General features: G+C 38.7%; 1 protein-coding gene and 2 pseudogenes across 1 annotated transcript in view; 2 read left to right on the top strand and 1 right to left on the bottom strand.

The window, feature by feature from the left end:
• LOC145403713 (PX domain-containing protein kinase-like protein) overlaps positions 1 to 15,721 on the top strand; it is a 1,006,790-nt gene that overhangs the window by 408,161 nt on the left and 582,908 nt on the right. The window contains exon 6 of the mRNA XM_080275395.1: positions 5,207 to 5,369. Coding sequence (XP_080131521.1) covers positions 5,207 to 5,369 — 163 coding nt within the window. The remainder of the gene's footprint in view (positions 1 to 5,206; positions 5,370 to 15,721) is intronic.
• LOC145403556 (ATP synthase subunit a-like) lies at positions 10,028 to 11,729 on the top strand (annotated as a pseudogene).
• Positions 12,125 to 13,224, bottom strand: LOC145403812 (NADH-ubiquinone oxidoreductase chain 5 pseudogene; annotated as a pseudogene).

Here is a 15,721-nt window from a genome sequence, read left to right as displayed (position 1 = left end):
ACAGTTAGGGCCTCACAGCCCTCACTCATCACTGGCAGAACTGGCTGACTGGGCAGGGCTGGCTGGCTGCATGGGGCTGGCTGATGAGTCTCGACTGGCGGATGAGACTGGGCTAGCTGGCTGGGTGGGGCTGGCTGATGGGGCTGGACCAATCGATAAGACTGGGCTAGCTGGCTGGGCAGGGCTAGCTAATGAGGCTGGACCGGTGGACAAGTGTGTGTGGTCTAATGCTGACAGTGTGAGGACGTTTTTGTTGCGTTTGCACATTCGCTGTTCACTGAGCCGTGGATGATCCATCGTTGTTGCAAATCGTTCCCATTGTATAGTGGGCATAGGGTACTAAAATTTTGACATTGTATAAGCAAAATATCGTACAATGAGGCATTGTATAATGAGGGTTTACTGTATATTAGAACTCTCTCCAAGGTGGTGAGGGATGTAGGTAGGGTGCTTTACAAGCTGCTCTTGGTCATTAAGAATAAAAGATGTAGGCTTGTTTATCAGGTGGCTCAGTGAAAGTAGAGGAGAGCCAAAGGTGGTTTTGAACATTGAAGTCACCGAGAGTGGAGATTTCAGAGAAAGAAATTGATAGGTGTGTTCCATCGTAGAAGTGACATAGTCGAAGAATTTTTCATAGTCAGTAGAATTAGGGGATAAATAAACAGCACAGATATATTTAGTCAGAGAATGACAGGATAGCCAAAGCCAGATAGTAGAGAATTGAGAAGATTCAAGTTCAGGAACACGAAAGCAAGATGTTGTTGTGGACAAATACACAAGAGTCACCTTTGGCTTTGGAGTGAATGTAGAGAAAGTAGGAGGATATAGAGAAGGGTGTGCTGTCAGCCATTCTCAGACAGTTGAGTTTCAGTGAGGAAGAGAAGGCGAGGTTTCAAGGAGGAGAGGTGGTGTTCAACAGAGAGAAATTTAGAGGAAAGGCCGTGAATGCTGCAGAAATGAAAAAGAAGTGAGTCTGACAGTGGTTCCAGGCATCACGTTTGGTCATCACCAGGAGAGAGGCGGATGATTAGGGCTTTTATATCCTCCCCCCCCCTCTGTTACTGAAACACTGAAAATGTTCAGCAAAAGGATATGGTCAGAAGCTAGTTCCAAGGGCTGATGAAACGGAAATTCCAGCTCTCCTTGTCAAAAGCTTTCCATTCTCCTTGGGAGTATCGTCCTGTTTGATTGGTGCTACAGTCTGGTGGATGAAGAGCAAAGTCAGAGGTGGTGGTGAACATTGAAATCCTCTGCAATGGAGTTTTCAGGGAATGGAGAAATTGATAGAATGTGTTCCATCTTCATAGTGTAGAAGTAGGGGATAAGTACTCAGCACATATATATTTATTCAGAGAGTGACATGATACCCGAAGTCAAGTGTAGAGAATTCAGAGGATTTAAGTTCAGAAATATGAAAGGAAGATATGTTGCTGCACGCATATACACAGCAACCACCTTATATATCTGTATATTTCTCGCTGTGTATGTATTTTTGTATCTATTTATGTATTTATTGAAAATTTGTATTCATTTGTAAACTGTTTAGTTTTTAATGCAAAGAGAAAGAACCCAAGGTTAAGAATATGGAAGATTTATCATTTCCAAAGAAAACTGAACACTGAGAAAGCCAAATTTGAGATACATTCATTTTAGGATGCCAAGGCACTTTGCATCATAAATACTGTACTGAAAGTCATAGGCAATAGGAAAAACAGAATAAAGGAGGAGTAGACTGTAGCACCAGTCGAGCAGGGCAGTACTCCCGAGGTGGATGGAAAGCTGATGACAGGGAGTGCTGGCGCTCCCGTTTCATCAGCCCTCAGGACTAGTTCCTGACCATCCCCCTTTGCTGAACTTTTTCAGTGTCTCAGTTACACAGAGAGTAGGCCAGCATGCTCTCCAGTACAAATTTCTCTAACTATCTTCACCAAACTACATGCACAGTACACACTACATTTCCTATTCAAAATTCACCAAAAATGGCGTCGATTCACCAAGCCTCGGAGTCCCCAGGGGGGGGGGGACCATAAATGCCCCCGCCATCTGCCCCTCTCCCGGTGACGACTCGAGGTGCCTGGAACCACTGTCTGACTCTCTTCTACTTCATTTCTGCAACATTCGCGGCCTTTCACCTAACTTTCGCTCTGTTGAGCACCACCTCTCCTCCTCTAAACCTCACCTTCTTTTTCTAACGGAGACTCAGCTGTCTGAGGCAACTGACAGCAAACCCTTTTCTGTATCCTCCTACTTTCTCTATACTCATTTCAAAGCCAAAGGTGGCTGTTGTGTATACATACGCAACGACTTATCTTGCTCTCGTGTTCCTGAACTTGATTCTTCTGAATTCTTCACACTCTGGCTTTGGCTTTCCTGTCATTCTCTGACTAAATATGTCTGTGCTGTTTACTTATCCCCTAATTCTACTGACTATCAAAAATTCTTCGACTATCTTACTTCTACGATGGAACACATTCTGTCCATTTCTCCTTTCTCTGAAATCTCCATTCTTGGAGATTTCAATGTTCACCACCACCTTTGGCTCTCCTCTCCTTTCACGGATCCACCTGGTGAACAAGCCTACATCTTTTCTAGCCTTAATGACCTAGAGCAGCTTGTACAGCACCCTACCCGTATCCCTGACCGCCTTGGAGAGAGCTCCAACATACTTGACCTATTCCTCACAACTAATCCTTCTGCTTACTCTGTTAATCTTTTCTCTCCGTTGGGCTCCTCCGATTACAACCTTATTACCTTAACCTGTCCTATCACTCCGGTACGGCCTGTGGACCCTCCAGGGAAACGTCGTCTGTGGCATTTTGGAGCCGCGGACTGGGAGGCCCTCAGGCAGTACTTCTTTGATTTTCCCTGGAATGATTATTGCTTCCATGGCCATGAGCCATCTGAGTGTGCCTTGCGCATAACAGGTTATTCTCTCAGGCATGGAAGCATACATTCCTTTCTCATATCCTTTGACTAACGCAAGAAAGCCTTGGTTTAATCACGCTTGTTCTAATGCTGTCCGCAACAAGGAGAAGGCCTACAAAAGGTACCAGAGCCAACCCACCCCTGAATCACATCATCTTTACGTTTCTGCCTGGAATCGTGCTAAGTCTGTTCTTCGCTTTACTAAAAATAATTTCATCCATACTAAATGCTCTCAACTCTCCAACTCGAATTCTTCCCGCTCCTTCTGGCACCTTGCCAAAAATCTTTCTAACAACTTTACCTCATCATCCTTCCCTCCTCTTTTCTACTCTGATGGTTCTGTAGCTATTTCTTCTACTGATAAAGCAGATCTCTTCGCACAGACTTTCTCCTCCAATTCCACCTTAGACGATTCCGGTGCTGTTCCTCCATCACTTCCCCCCTCTGACTTCCTCATGGCTGACATTAAAATTTCTTCAGTTGATGTATTTTCTGCCATCACTGGCCTCAGTACTAACAAGGCATATGAGCCTGATGGGGTCCCTCCTGTTGTTCTCAAGAACTGTGCTTCTGTGCTTACACCCTGTCTAGGCAAACTCTTTCGCCTTTGTCTGTCAACTTGTACCTTTCCTTCTTGCTGGAAGTTTGCTCTCATTCAGCCAGTCCCAAAGAAGGGTGACCACTCCCAACCCTCCAACTATCGTCCAATTGCTTTAACGTCCTGTATTTCAAAAGTTTTCGAGTCAATTCTCAATAGAAAAATTTTAAGACATCTTTCCTATCACAACCTTTTTTCTGATCGTCAGTATGGGTTCCGTCAGGGACGCTCCACTGGCAATCTTCTCACCTACCTTTCAGACTCCTGGTCATCCTCCTTTCGGGACTTTGGCGAAAGCTTTGCCATTGCACTTGACATCTCAAAGGCTTTCGATCGAGTCTGGCATAAATCTTTAATTTCCAAACTGCCCTCCTACGGTTTCTATCCTTCTATCTGTGCCTTCATCGCTAGCTTCCTTTCTGGTCGTTCTATAGCCGCTGTTGTAGACGGCCATCGTTCTTCTCCTAGATCTATCAACAGTGGTGTTCCTCAGGGCTCTGTCCTATCACCAACTCTCTTCCTTTTATTCATCAATGATCTTCTAAGCTGTACATCTAACCTTAACCACTCATACGCTGATGACTCCACCCTTCACCTTTCCATTCGGTTCCCGCAACGCCCATCTCAACAGTTACTTCAACAAACAAGGGATGAGGCTATGGCATACCTAATGTCTGACTTGGCTCGTATCTCTGACTGGAGTAAAAATAATATGGTTGTCTTTAATGCATCTAAGACTCAGTTCTTACACCTATCAACCCGACAAAATCTTCCACAGGTATACCCACTAATGTTTAATAATATTCAGATTAATCCTGCATCATCCTTGAACATGCTTGGGGTTTCATTTACTCGGGATTTATCTTGGAAAGATCATATTACATCTCTTGTAAAATCTGCTTCCAAGAGATTGGGTGTGCTAAGCCGACTCCGCTCTTTCTTTACCCCTGCACAAATGTTGACTCTATACAGGGGTTTTATCCGCCCCTGTGTGGAGTACAACTCTCATGTGTGGGGAGGCTCCCCACATACAGCTCTTCTCAATAGGGTGGAGTCAAAGGCATTTCGTCTCATTAACTCTCCTCCTCTTACTGACTCCCTTCAACCTCTGTCTCTTCGCCGCACTGTTGCATCTTTATCTCTCTTCTATTGCTACTTTAATGGTCACTGCTCCTCTGAACTATCTGCTTGCATTCCTCCACCTCTACGACGGGCGCGTAGCACCTGTCTGGCAGCAAACTCTCATCCCTTTTCTGTCCAACTCTCTAATGCAAGAGTTAACCGTTACTCCCAGTCTTTCATTTATGCAACAGGTCAGCTCTGGAACTGTCTCCCTCTGTCTGTATTTCCTGCTGCCTATGATCTCCAGTCTTTCAAACGCAGTGTGTCCAGGCATCTCAAAATGATCGGATCTTGAATTTGGCTTTCTATTGTATTTTGTTTTTCTCTTGGAGGGAACTGTTACTGCGGGCTCATGCACTTTGGTTCCTTCTTCCTCGCATAAAAAAAAAAAAAAAGAAAAAAAAAAAGAGTTAAGTAGGTACATCATTAAAGAGAGTTCGATAGAAAAGGGTGAGAGTGTGCAGTATAATCTGACTAATGCAGAAGACCTATAAGTATTTTGCAAATTATCCCTTTGAAATCTAGAGATCTAATGTACTGTATTATATTGGACATTTTCAGGGGAGTGTCCGAGACCTGATTCATCAAGCCAAGCCACAAGGTATATCTCTGAGCAAATACACCAGTGAGAAATTGACGGCCTTTGGTGAGCGTGACTGTGCAGTGTATGGGCGCCAGATTCTGGAGGCACTGCTCTTTTTGCATGAGAAGGGCATTGGTCATGGTCAGTCTTATGCCATAGCATTTGTCAATAAGGATAAATTAGGTGGTAGGTGAATACTGGGTAACTTAAGTTCTTTACGGTACCTTAATGTTTTGGATTACATAGAGCACATCTTACAAGAGAGTAGTCTTAAACATTTGAGAAGTTAAGAACAAAAGCTCGTTCTAGTGTGTTCCTTCTATTTCACAGTATCCACTTGTTAATATGAATTAGTTTCAGATGTTTAATTTGGTCCTTTAATGATTGAGTACATTTTAACCCTTTGCAGAGCAATGGTGTATGTTAATATATTTTTTACAGCAGAATAATATCACATCATTCCCACATATTTTAGGATACCAATGCAATATTCTCTCAGCAGTAATAATGTAACAAGCAGGTGTACAACTTCTTTTGTTTATTTTCCATTTACATAAGGATATACGGTAAACTCTCAGTTATCTGTCATTGCAATATCAAGCCCAACACAGTATCTGGTGCATTTTGCTCAGCTTAATTAAAGCAATAGCTAGGTAAATTTGGCAGTATCCGGTGCTGAAATGAGGAGCAATCAGTGGTAGTATGCATTTTTCAGCGTTAATATGTATCATCCGGTTCAGACACGAGACCCAATTGGCTAGCGGTCAGAGCCCGTAGCACACACACACCAGCCAGTCACAAATCATTGTGGGAGTGGCCCACCAGAAATGCCAAGCCAACCTCCCCCCTCACACACACACACCTCCTGCCACTTTCTGTGTGATGGCTGAGTTTGTGGCTTTTGTGGTGGTGCCAAACCTAGGTGAGTATGATTATGATTATATTATGTACTGTGTTACTGTACCATATATACATTCACAAGCACTAATATCTGCTTAGGAGTGCATCCATCCTACCCTTGCATACTTATGGAAAACAAGGGGAGAACGAAGCAAATTCCACCAGCCTCAACCCCAGCTCCCAACCCTCCCCCATACCTTTACTCAACCCTCCTTACCCCACCTGTCATTCTTATCTGGCATTTACATCTCAAGCTGACCTCATACTTAAAACTCTTAGCCACACTACAATTACACAGACAAAAAACACTAGGATATGTAAAAAGTATATAACTCTCAGTATGCTGCAGCAAGAAATTAATGCATTACATTGTTGAGAGTAAAACAGTATCATAAATAACGGCCACCCCAGGCCTCATGCACTGAGCTCGCTGTTTATTTTATTCTGGTCTTATTGACCAGAGCAGTGATATTGAGGAGAAGATAACACAAGTGAATGAAGCTGTGCAAAGCTACAAAAATGATGTAGAAACCACGTTTGCTGAAATGGTGAAAGTAAAGAAAGACTTAGAAACAAGGGTGGAGGAAAAAAGCATTAAAAAGGAGGTGAAAAGAATAATCCAAAACAATCCAAAGTTAGTCAGAGATTCAGTAGAGATAAACAAATCAATAGTAATCACTGGTATAGAAGAGGAAGAGTTAAAAACAAGATCACAAGAGACAAAAAGGAGATGGCAAATGTAATGAGCTTACTGAAAGAAGTATCAGAGAAAATCTGTAGTAAAGACATAGAGGAACACAAAAGGTTAGGGAAATACGAGAAAAGCAAGACAAGACCTCTAAAAGTGACTTTCCAGAGTGTAAACACTATGGAAGAGATACTAAAAAATGCAAAGAATCTTAAGGAAAAAGAGGAGTTCAAAAATGTATTGATAAAAAGATGCCTAACACAAGAGGAACTGGAATTACTGAAAGAGAAAAGGGAGGAAGCAAAAACAAAAAATGAGGGAAGATCAGAAGAGGAGGAGAAGAAATTTTTTTACAAAGTAATAGGATTGCAGGTACGAAACTGGTACACAAACAGGATGGAAGAAAAAGGAGGAAGGTAATAGAACCATGTCATGACAAGTATATAAACAAGATGATAAAGTTGATGTACTCAAATGTGGATGGAATGGTATCTAAATTACTAGAGATGAATGATTATGTCAGAGAAAATGAACCACAAATAATATGCCTAACTGAAACAAAATTAATACCAAGGATATCAAATGACATACTAAACTTAGAGGAATACAATATATGGAGAAGAGACAGATATTTAAAAAAAGGAGGAGGAATTATAATATTAACTAAGAAAAATCTAAAAGTCAAGGAAATAAAACTAGATATACCATCACAAGTAGAACTGATTGCAGTAGAGATCGACATATCTGAAGGTAAAGTAATTGTAGCCAATTTGTACATGCCACCCAGATCAGACACATGGGAAAGAGATGAATATGAGGACCTGGCAGAGAGTACAATTCAGAGTGTAAGATCATTGCTACATAAAATGGAAGAGAAATCGGAAAGAATTATACTAACTGGGGACTTCAATACAAATATAAATTGGAATACTCTAGATATAAATAGCCAAGAAAGCTGTTGGGACCAAAAGCTCCTGGATCTCGTACAAGAGTTTTTCTTAACGCAACATGTGAGGGAAACCACCAGAAAAAGAGGACTTGATGTACCTTCAGTGCTAGATCTAATATTTACTAGGCAAGAAAATGATATTGACAGTTTAATATATCACCCTCCACTCGGCAAAAGCGATCATGCAGTACTAAATTATAACTTCAGGATAGCATATGACATAGTAAACAGCAATGATAGTTACAAAAAGAGCCTAAACTATAAAAAGGGAAATTATCAAGACCTAAAGAAGTATTTCTTAGAAGTTGATTGGGAAAATGAGCTTAGAGGACTAGATTTAAATGCTGTTTATAAAAAAATTTGTGAATTTTATGAAATAGGAGTCCAGAAGTACATCCCACAGCACAAAGAAGCAGATAAGAAAATACAGAAATGGTTCAATACAGAATGTAAAAAATCAAAAGAAAGAAGAGATTTGTTGTGGAATAGATACAGAAGACACAATAGTGAAAGGGCGTATAATAATTACAAACAGGCAAGAAACGACTATACAAGAATAAGGAGGGAAGCCCAAAAACAGTTTGAGGAGGATATAATAAATAAAAGTAGTGATCAACCAAAGCTGTTTTACAGCTATATCAGAAGCAAAACTAAAGTAAAAGATATAATACAATCCATTACGGACGAGGGAATCACTTAAACACAAGAGAAAGAAATATGTGAAGCACTAAATAAGAATTTCCAATTAGTTTTTACAGAAGAAAAAAATTTTGAGAGGGACTATGTGGAACACACATGTCCACACATACTACCAGATATACAAATAGCAGAAAAAGTAATACAGGAGGAGATAAGTAGATTAGACGGAGGAAAAGCAAGTGGTCCTGATGAAATTTCATGTTGGGTATTACGAGAATGTGCAAAGGAGTTATGTAAACCATTATTTTAAATTTTCAAGAAATCCTTGAGTCAAGGTAAACTACCTGATATTTGGAAAAAAGCAAATATTGTCCCCTTATTCAGGAAAGGAAATAGACAAAATCCACTCAACTACCGACCAGTATCACTGACCAGTGTTGTAAGCAAGGTACTAGAAAAACTTATAAGAAAAGCTTGGGTAAATCATCTAGAAGAACACAGTATGATAACAGAAAGACAGTTTGGTTTCAGAAAAAGAAAATCATGTGTTACTAATCTGTTGAGCTACTATGACAGAGTAACAAACACAATACAGGAAAGGGAAGGATGGGTGGACAGTATCTATTTAGATTTCAAGAAAGCTTTTGACACAGTACCACACCAAAGACTTTTATGGAAACTGTACCATCAAGGAGGAATTAGAGGCAAACTGTTTTGTTGGATGCAAGACTTTCTCATAAAAAGAGAAATGAGGACAGTACTAAGAGGAAACTACTCATTATGGAAAGAAGTGACTAGTGGAGTACCACAGGGTTCAGTGCTGGCACCAATCATGTTTTTAGTGTATATAAATGATATATATAAAATTTACTATCGTTTGTTCCTCTTATAATTACTAAAAGTAATCAGTATTCTTCGGAGGCAGCTTTGAAGTATTTTTTAATTCAGAGTTTGGGCTCTTCTTTAATTATTTTTTCGGCTTCTTTTATATTAATTTATTTCGGGGTTGCTTCTATTATTTTATTTTGTGCTCTAATTTTGAAATTAGGGGGCGCTCCTTTCCATTTTTGGTTTCCTCAAGTTATGGGTGGTTTGCTTTGGCCTCAGGCTATAATTTTAATGAGGGTTCAAAAGGTTGCTCCTTTGTTTTTATTATGTTATTTGGCTAGAGTGAGGATGATGGAAGTATATTTTTCTGTGGCCAGGATGCTGTCGGCTGTTGTAGGGGCGGTAGGAGGCATTAATCAGACCTCTTTGCGTAAGGTGTTGGCTTTTTCTTCAATTAATCATATTGGTTGGATGCTTTCTTCTATTTTGGTAAGAGAAGTGACGATGGGTGTTTATTTTTTGTTTTATTCTGTGATTTCTTTATCTATTGTTGTTCTTTTCCATTATAAGCAAGCTTTCCATTTTAATCATCTTCTGACTTATAATTTTCCTGCTGAGGTGAAGATGTTAGTATTTTTTTCTTTGTTGTCGTTAGGGGGTCTTCCTCCTTTTACTGGGTTTGTTCCTAAGTGGTTAGTCATTCAGGAGTTGGTAGGGGCAGGTAATTTTGTTTTGCTGGTTGTGCTTCTTGGGTCTGCTCTTGTGACTTTGTATTTTTATCTTCGAGTATCAATTATGTCTTTGACTATCAGGACTCCTAGGTTGGTAATTTCTTTTGCGGATCAGCAGAGGTTCAAATGGGTTATGCCATGCTGTATGTTTGTTAATTTTTTTGGACTTTTAATTCCGTTTGTGATTATAATTGTTTGGTTGATTAGTTAAAAAATAACGTAAGTTTGTCAGGCTTAAGTTATCCTGTGAGGATATCATCCGATCCCTCAGATGGCTCCTATTTTGTGGCTGAATTTGGTTATTATGTTTTTAATTACGTTTATTGTTTTTATTGTAATGAATTATTATATTAGAGTTCCAAAAAAAATTGAATCAAGATCGGCGGAGATTGGGATTGTAGAAAAGATCTGAAAGTGATAGCAAGGTTATTTTCTATTTTTGAACCTTCCTCTGGTTTAATGGAGTTGGAATTAAATTGACTTTCTACTTTTTTGGGGTTGGTATTTTTGCCTTATATTTATTGGGTTTCTCCTTCTCGGTGGTCTGTTGTATGATATAAGTTGAATATAGCATTACATCAAGAGTTCAGGAATATTCTTGGGCCTAAGTTACAAAGTAGAACTATTATTTTTGTTTCTCTGTTTTCGTTTATTGTTTTTAATAATTTTTTGGGTCTTTTACCTTATGTTTTTACTAGATCTAGGCATTTAGTTATGACTTTGGGGTTAGCTCTTCCTCTTTGGTTGACTTTTATGATTTATGGTTGGTTTAATCATACTCAGCATATGTTTGCTCATTTAGTTCCTCAGGGAACGCCTGTGGTTTTAATACCTTTTATGGTACTAATTGAGAGTATTAGAAATATTATTCGGCCCGGGACTTTGGCGGTTCGGCTTATGGCTAATATGATGGCTGGACATTTGCTGTTAACTCTTTTAGGGGGGACTGGTCCTTCACTAACTTCTTATTTTTTAGTTCTTTTATTTGTTGCTCAGGTTTTACTTCTTTTGCTTGAATTTGCTGTTGCAGTTATTCAATCTTATGTTTTTGCCGTTTTAAGAACTTTGTTTGCGAGAGAAATTAACTAATGGCATCATCACATGGACATCATGCTTATCATTTGGTAGAAATAAGACCGTGGCCTTTAACTGGGTCTATTAGAGCGATAATATTGACTACTGGGTTAGTTAAATGATTTCATCAGTTTAATATAGACCTTCTTGTTTTGAGGTTTGTTGCTGTTGTTTTGACTATAATTCAGTGGTGACGGGATGTAGTACGTGAAAGGACTTATCAAGGATTACATACTAGAGTTGTGGTTGCTGGATTGCGGTGGGGGATGATTTTGTTTATTGTCTCGGAAGTTTTCTTCTTTTTTTCGTTTTTTTGGGCTTTTTTCCATAGAAGGTTGGCTCCTGCTGTGGAAATTGGTATAACTTGGCCTCCTAAGGGAATTGTCCCGTTTAATCCGTTTCAAATTCCTCTTTTGAATACTATTATTCTTTTGTCTTCAGGAGCTACGGTGACTTGGGCCCATCATGCTATTATGGGGTCTAATCACAATGAAGCTCTTCAGAGTCTCGGTATTACTGTGTTTTTAGGTGTTTATTTTACGGCTCTTCAGGCTTTTGAGTATTTTGAGGCTCCGTTTACTATTGCTGATTCGGTTTTTGGGTCTTGTTTTTTTGTAGCTACGGGTTTCCATGGTTTACATGTGATTATTGGTACTACTTTTTTGATGGTATGTTTATATCGTCTTTATATGTGTCACTTTTCTCCGACTCATCATTTTGGCTTTGAGGCTGCTGCATGATATTGGCATTTTGTTGATGTAGTTTGATTGTTTCTTTATATTTTTATTTATTGATGAGGTGGTTAAGAAATAAGTAAGTAGATTAGAAAGCGAAGTTTTGCACTTAGTTTCGGCCTAAGCTTTGACTATGTAGTCTCTAATTTTGATAGAAGCCAAAGGAGAGGCTAATCACTGTTAATGATTGAAATGAAGTTATCTTCCTATCAAGAGAGGGCTTCTGTGGTGTAAGTATAACACGATACGTTTTCGCTGTATAGTTAAAATATTTTTTTAGAAGCTAGTCACTTTTAGATGTAATCATCTCTTTCGCAACTTCAACGCGATATTCTACAAATAAATTATAAAAGTAAATATTAAAGAATGAAAGTATGAGGGTTAAAATAAGGAAGATTTTTATAAAGGATTTAAAGTTTCTATCACTAATTATTTGATGTAGTTTAGACGAGTTTATTAATGTTTGGAAGATTCCTTGGCCTCCTCTGATTTCGGATCATCCTTTATCGATTGTTTTAGAGTAGTTTTGACCTATATTAAGGCTATATTTTGATAGGTTGAAGGTGGATAGGAATGGTAGGAATCATATGGAACCTGAAAATACTACTAGAGGATAGAGGTTGAGTGAGTTTAGTTTAAAGTTTACGTTTATAATATTGAGTAGATAGCCTATTAGTCCCCCTAGGATTCTGATTGTTAGTACTAGGTTTTTTATAAGGGGAGAAAGGCAAATAGTGTAGGATTCTGGAAAAATTAGCCAAGATAATAGTGCTCCCCTGAGGATTGCTCCTCTTCTAAGAGCTAATATGGGTGAAGTTATGATGGAGGATGAGTCGTCAATGTTTCTAAATCTAGCTAAGTTAAATTCTCTGGTTATAGAGTAAAAGATCAGGCGGAAAGTGTAGCATACTGTTAATATGGTTGCAAAGATGTAGAGAAATAGGATTACAGTATTGATCCATCTTATAAAGGCGATTTCTAGGATAAGGTCTTTTGAGTAGAATCCTGCTAGAAATGGGGTTCCGCATAATGCTAGATTTGCAAGGTTTATACATATGCAGGTTAAGGGCATGGAGGTTACTAGTCTTCCTATTAGTCGGATATCTTGGTATTCTTTTACATTATGAATTATGGCTCCGGCGCACATGAATAAGAGAGCTTTGAATAATGCATGGGTGAGAAGATGGAAGAATGCGAGGTCTTTAAATCCTAGGGCTAGGATCCTTAACATTACCCCTAGTTGTCTAAGGGTTGATAGGGCAATGATTTTTTTTAAGTCGTATTCGAAATTAGCTCCTAGGCCTGATATAAATATTGTTAGAGATCTGAATAGTAGAAGGGTTGGTAAAGTTGTTTCTGATAATGCGGGCCTGAATCGGATGAGGAGATAGACTCCAGCTGTAACAAGGGTTGAGGAGTGAACTAGAGCAGATACCGGTGTTGGGGCTGCCATGGCAGCTGGAAGCCAGGCGGAGAATGGGATCTGGGCTCTTTTAGTTATTGCTGCTATAATAATAAGTCTTTTTATTAATAGTGTGGAGTTGTCATCCAGGTAAAGTACGTGGAAAATGAAATTTCATTCTCCTTCAACGAATATTAAGGCAATTCTTAAGAGAATTGCCACGTCTCCGACTCGATTGGATAAGACGGTTAGTATCCCGGCGTTTGCAGATTTCTCGTTTTGATAGTAAATTACTAGAGCATATGATACTAATCCTAAGCCGTCTCATCCTAAAAGAATCCTAATTAAATTAGGGCTGATGATTAAAAAGATTATTGATAGAACAAAAGCTAAGACTAAGTATATAAATCGGTTTATGTTGGGGTCTCCTTCTATGTATCTCCCTCTATAAAAAAGTACTATTGCTGAAATAAATATAACGAATCCTATGAATATTAGAGATATTCAGTCGAAAATGTATGTAGCAACGATAGAGGATGAGTTAATTCTTAGAATTTCTCATTCAATAACATAGCATGTTTTGTCGAATAGGCATAGGAGGGATGTGAATAGTGAGATTAGGGAGAAGAATATTAAGAAGACTATCCTTGTTAAGTGTATCGAAATTTTTCAAATCATGGTTCAGGATAAGATTTTTATTTTTTTAGCGCCACAAACTAACGTTTTAGTAATAAACTACCCGAACGAGCTGAGTTGAAATATAGTTAGAATATAGGAAGGTGGTAAGGTTTGATTAGATGTTGGGTATAATCAGGTTCCTTTTTAGAATTAGAATATTTAGGGGAATTCAATGAAGTCTTAAAACTAGGTATTCTCGTACTTTTCCTGAGCAACAGGAGTATAGTGATCTAGAGAATACACCGTGTTGTCTGAGTGAATAAAGATAGAGAGTATAAGCTGCTCTGAAGAAAGACAGTAATCTAATCCTTAGGGTAGTTAATTTGTTTCATCTAATGACTCTTATGATTAGGTTAATTTCTCCTAGTAAATTAATGGAGGGAGGTGCGGCCATATTACTGATTCTTAGCAAGAATCATCATAGCGCTATTCTTGGTATAAAGTTTAATAGGCCTTTATTAATTAGAAGGCTTCGTCTTCCGATTCGTTCGTATACTATGTTTGCAAGGCAGAATAGCCCTGAAGAACATAGGCCGTGGCCTACTATTACTACAACAGCTCCGTTTATTCCTCATCACCCAAAGGTCAAAAGTCCGCAAAGTACTAGTCTTATGTGGGCTACGGAAGAGTAGGCGATGAGTGATTTTATGTCTACTTGTCGTAGACAGATAATACTAACGAAGAATCCTCCTAAGATTCTCAATCTAACTCATAGTCATCTTAAGTTCTTGTTTATTTCAGTAAATAGAGGTAGGATCCGGATTAAGCCATAACCTCCCAGTTTTAGTAAGACTCCAGCTAGGATCATTGATCCTGCTACGGGAGCTTCGACATGTGCTTTGGGTAGTCAAAGGTGAAATAAGTATATAGGTAGTTTTACGATGAAGGCTATAATAGAGGAGACGAATCAAATAAGGGATAGTATTCTTAGGCTGATTCTTTGGTAAATGGCTCCGATAGTAAGTGTCCCGTTTGTTCTGTAGATGTAAAGTAAGGAGGCTAGGAGTGGCAGGGATGCAAATAGGGTATAGAATAGTATGTAAACTCCTGCTTGGATTCGTTCTGGTTGGTATCCCCAGCCTAAGATAAGGATTAGAGTTGGGATTAGGGAAGCTTCAAATGTAATATAAAATAGTAGGTAGTTTATAGATCTAAAAGTTAGTACTAGGAAGATTAATAAGGCTAAGTTAACTAGTAGAAATAGTCTAGGAAAGTTGGAGGTGAATGTAATTTTTACTCTGGATATAATAATGAGTGCTATGATTCAAATGCTTAGCAGGATTAAAATGTAGCTTAGGTAGTCCGTACCCAGTCTAAATCCTAGGTTATATATGAAGAAGTCGTGATTGTATAAAATGGCGAATAAAAACGATACAGTTAGGATTCCTGTTTGAATTAGAGATCAGTCCTTTACGAATGTCATTAATATGAGAAGTATGAATAAGTATTTTAGCATTCTAAACTATTGAAGGTTCTGAAGTAGTCATTTCCGTGGGAACGAACAATGGAGACTAGTAGGGCTAGACCTAGGGCGCCTTCGCAGGCTGCTAGGACTAGGAAAAAGAGCGAGAAAAATAATTCGTTTCCGATTGAGGAAAGGCAATTGGATATTAAGAAGAAAATTCCAAGCATAATGAATTCTAATCTTAGGAGAGTATTTAATAGGTGTTTTCGATTTGAAGCGAAAGCCCATAGTCCCCTGAAAATTATAGTGAATGCAATAAATAAGAACAAGTTATTTAAAGTTAACATTAGTTTTGATAGTTTAAATAAAAACTCTGGTCTTGTAAACCAGTAATGAAATTTTTTTCTTAAAACACCAAGAGATTGGAGTGATAATGTATGGTCTTCCTTTTATTATTTTGTTTTC

The sequence above is a fragment of the Coenobita brevimanus genome, chromosome 61 (assembly GCF_032717465.1).
Source record: "Coenobita brevimanus isolate Jiangsu-jjx chromosome 61, ASM3271746v2, whole genome shotgun sequence".
NCBI classification, from domain to species: Eukaryota; Metazoa; Arthropoda; class Malacostraca; order Decapoda; family Coenobitidae; genus Coenobita; species Coenobita brevimanus.
The sequence above is the reverse complement of the archived record's forward strand: the minus strand, read 5'-3'. Positions and strand labels throughout refer to the sequence as shown.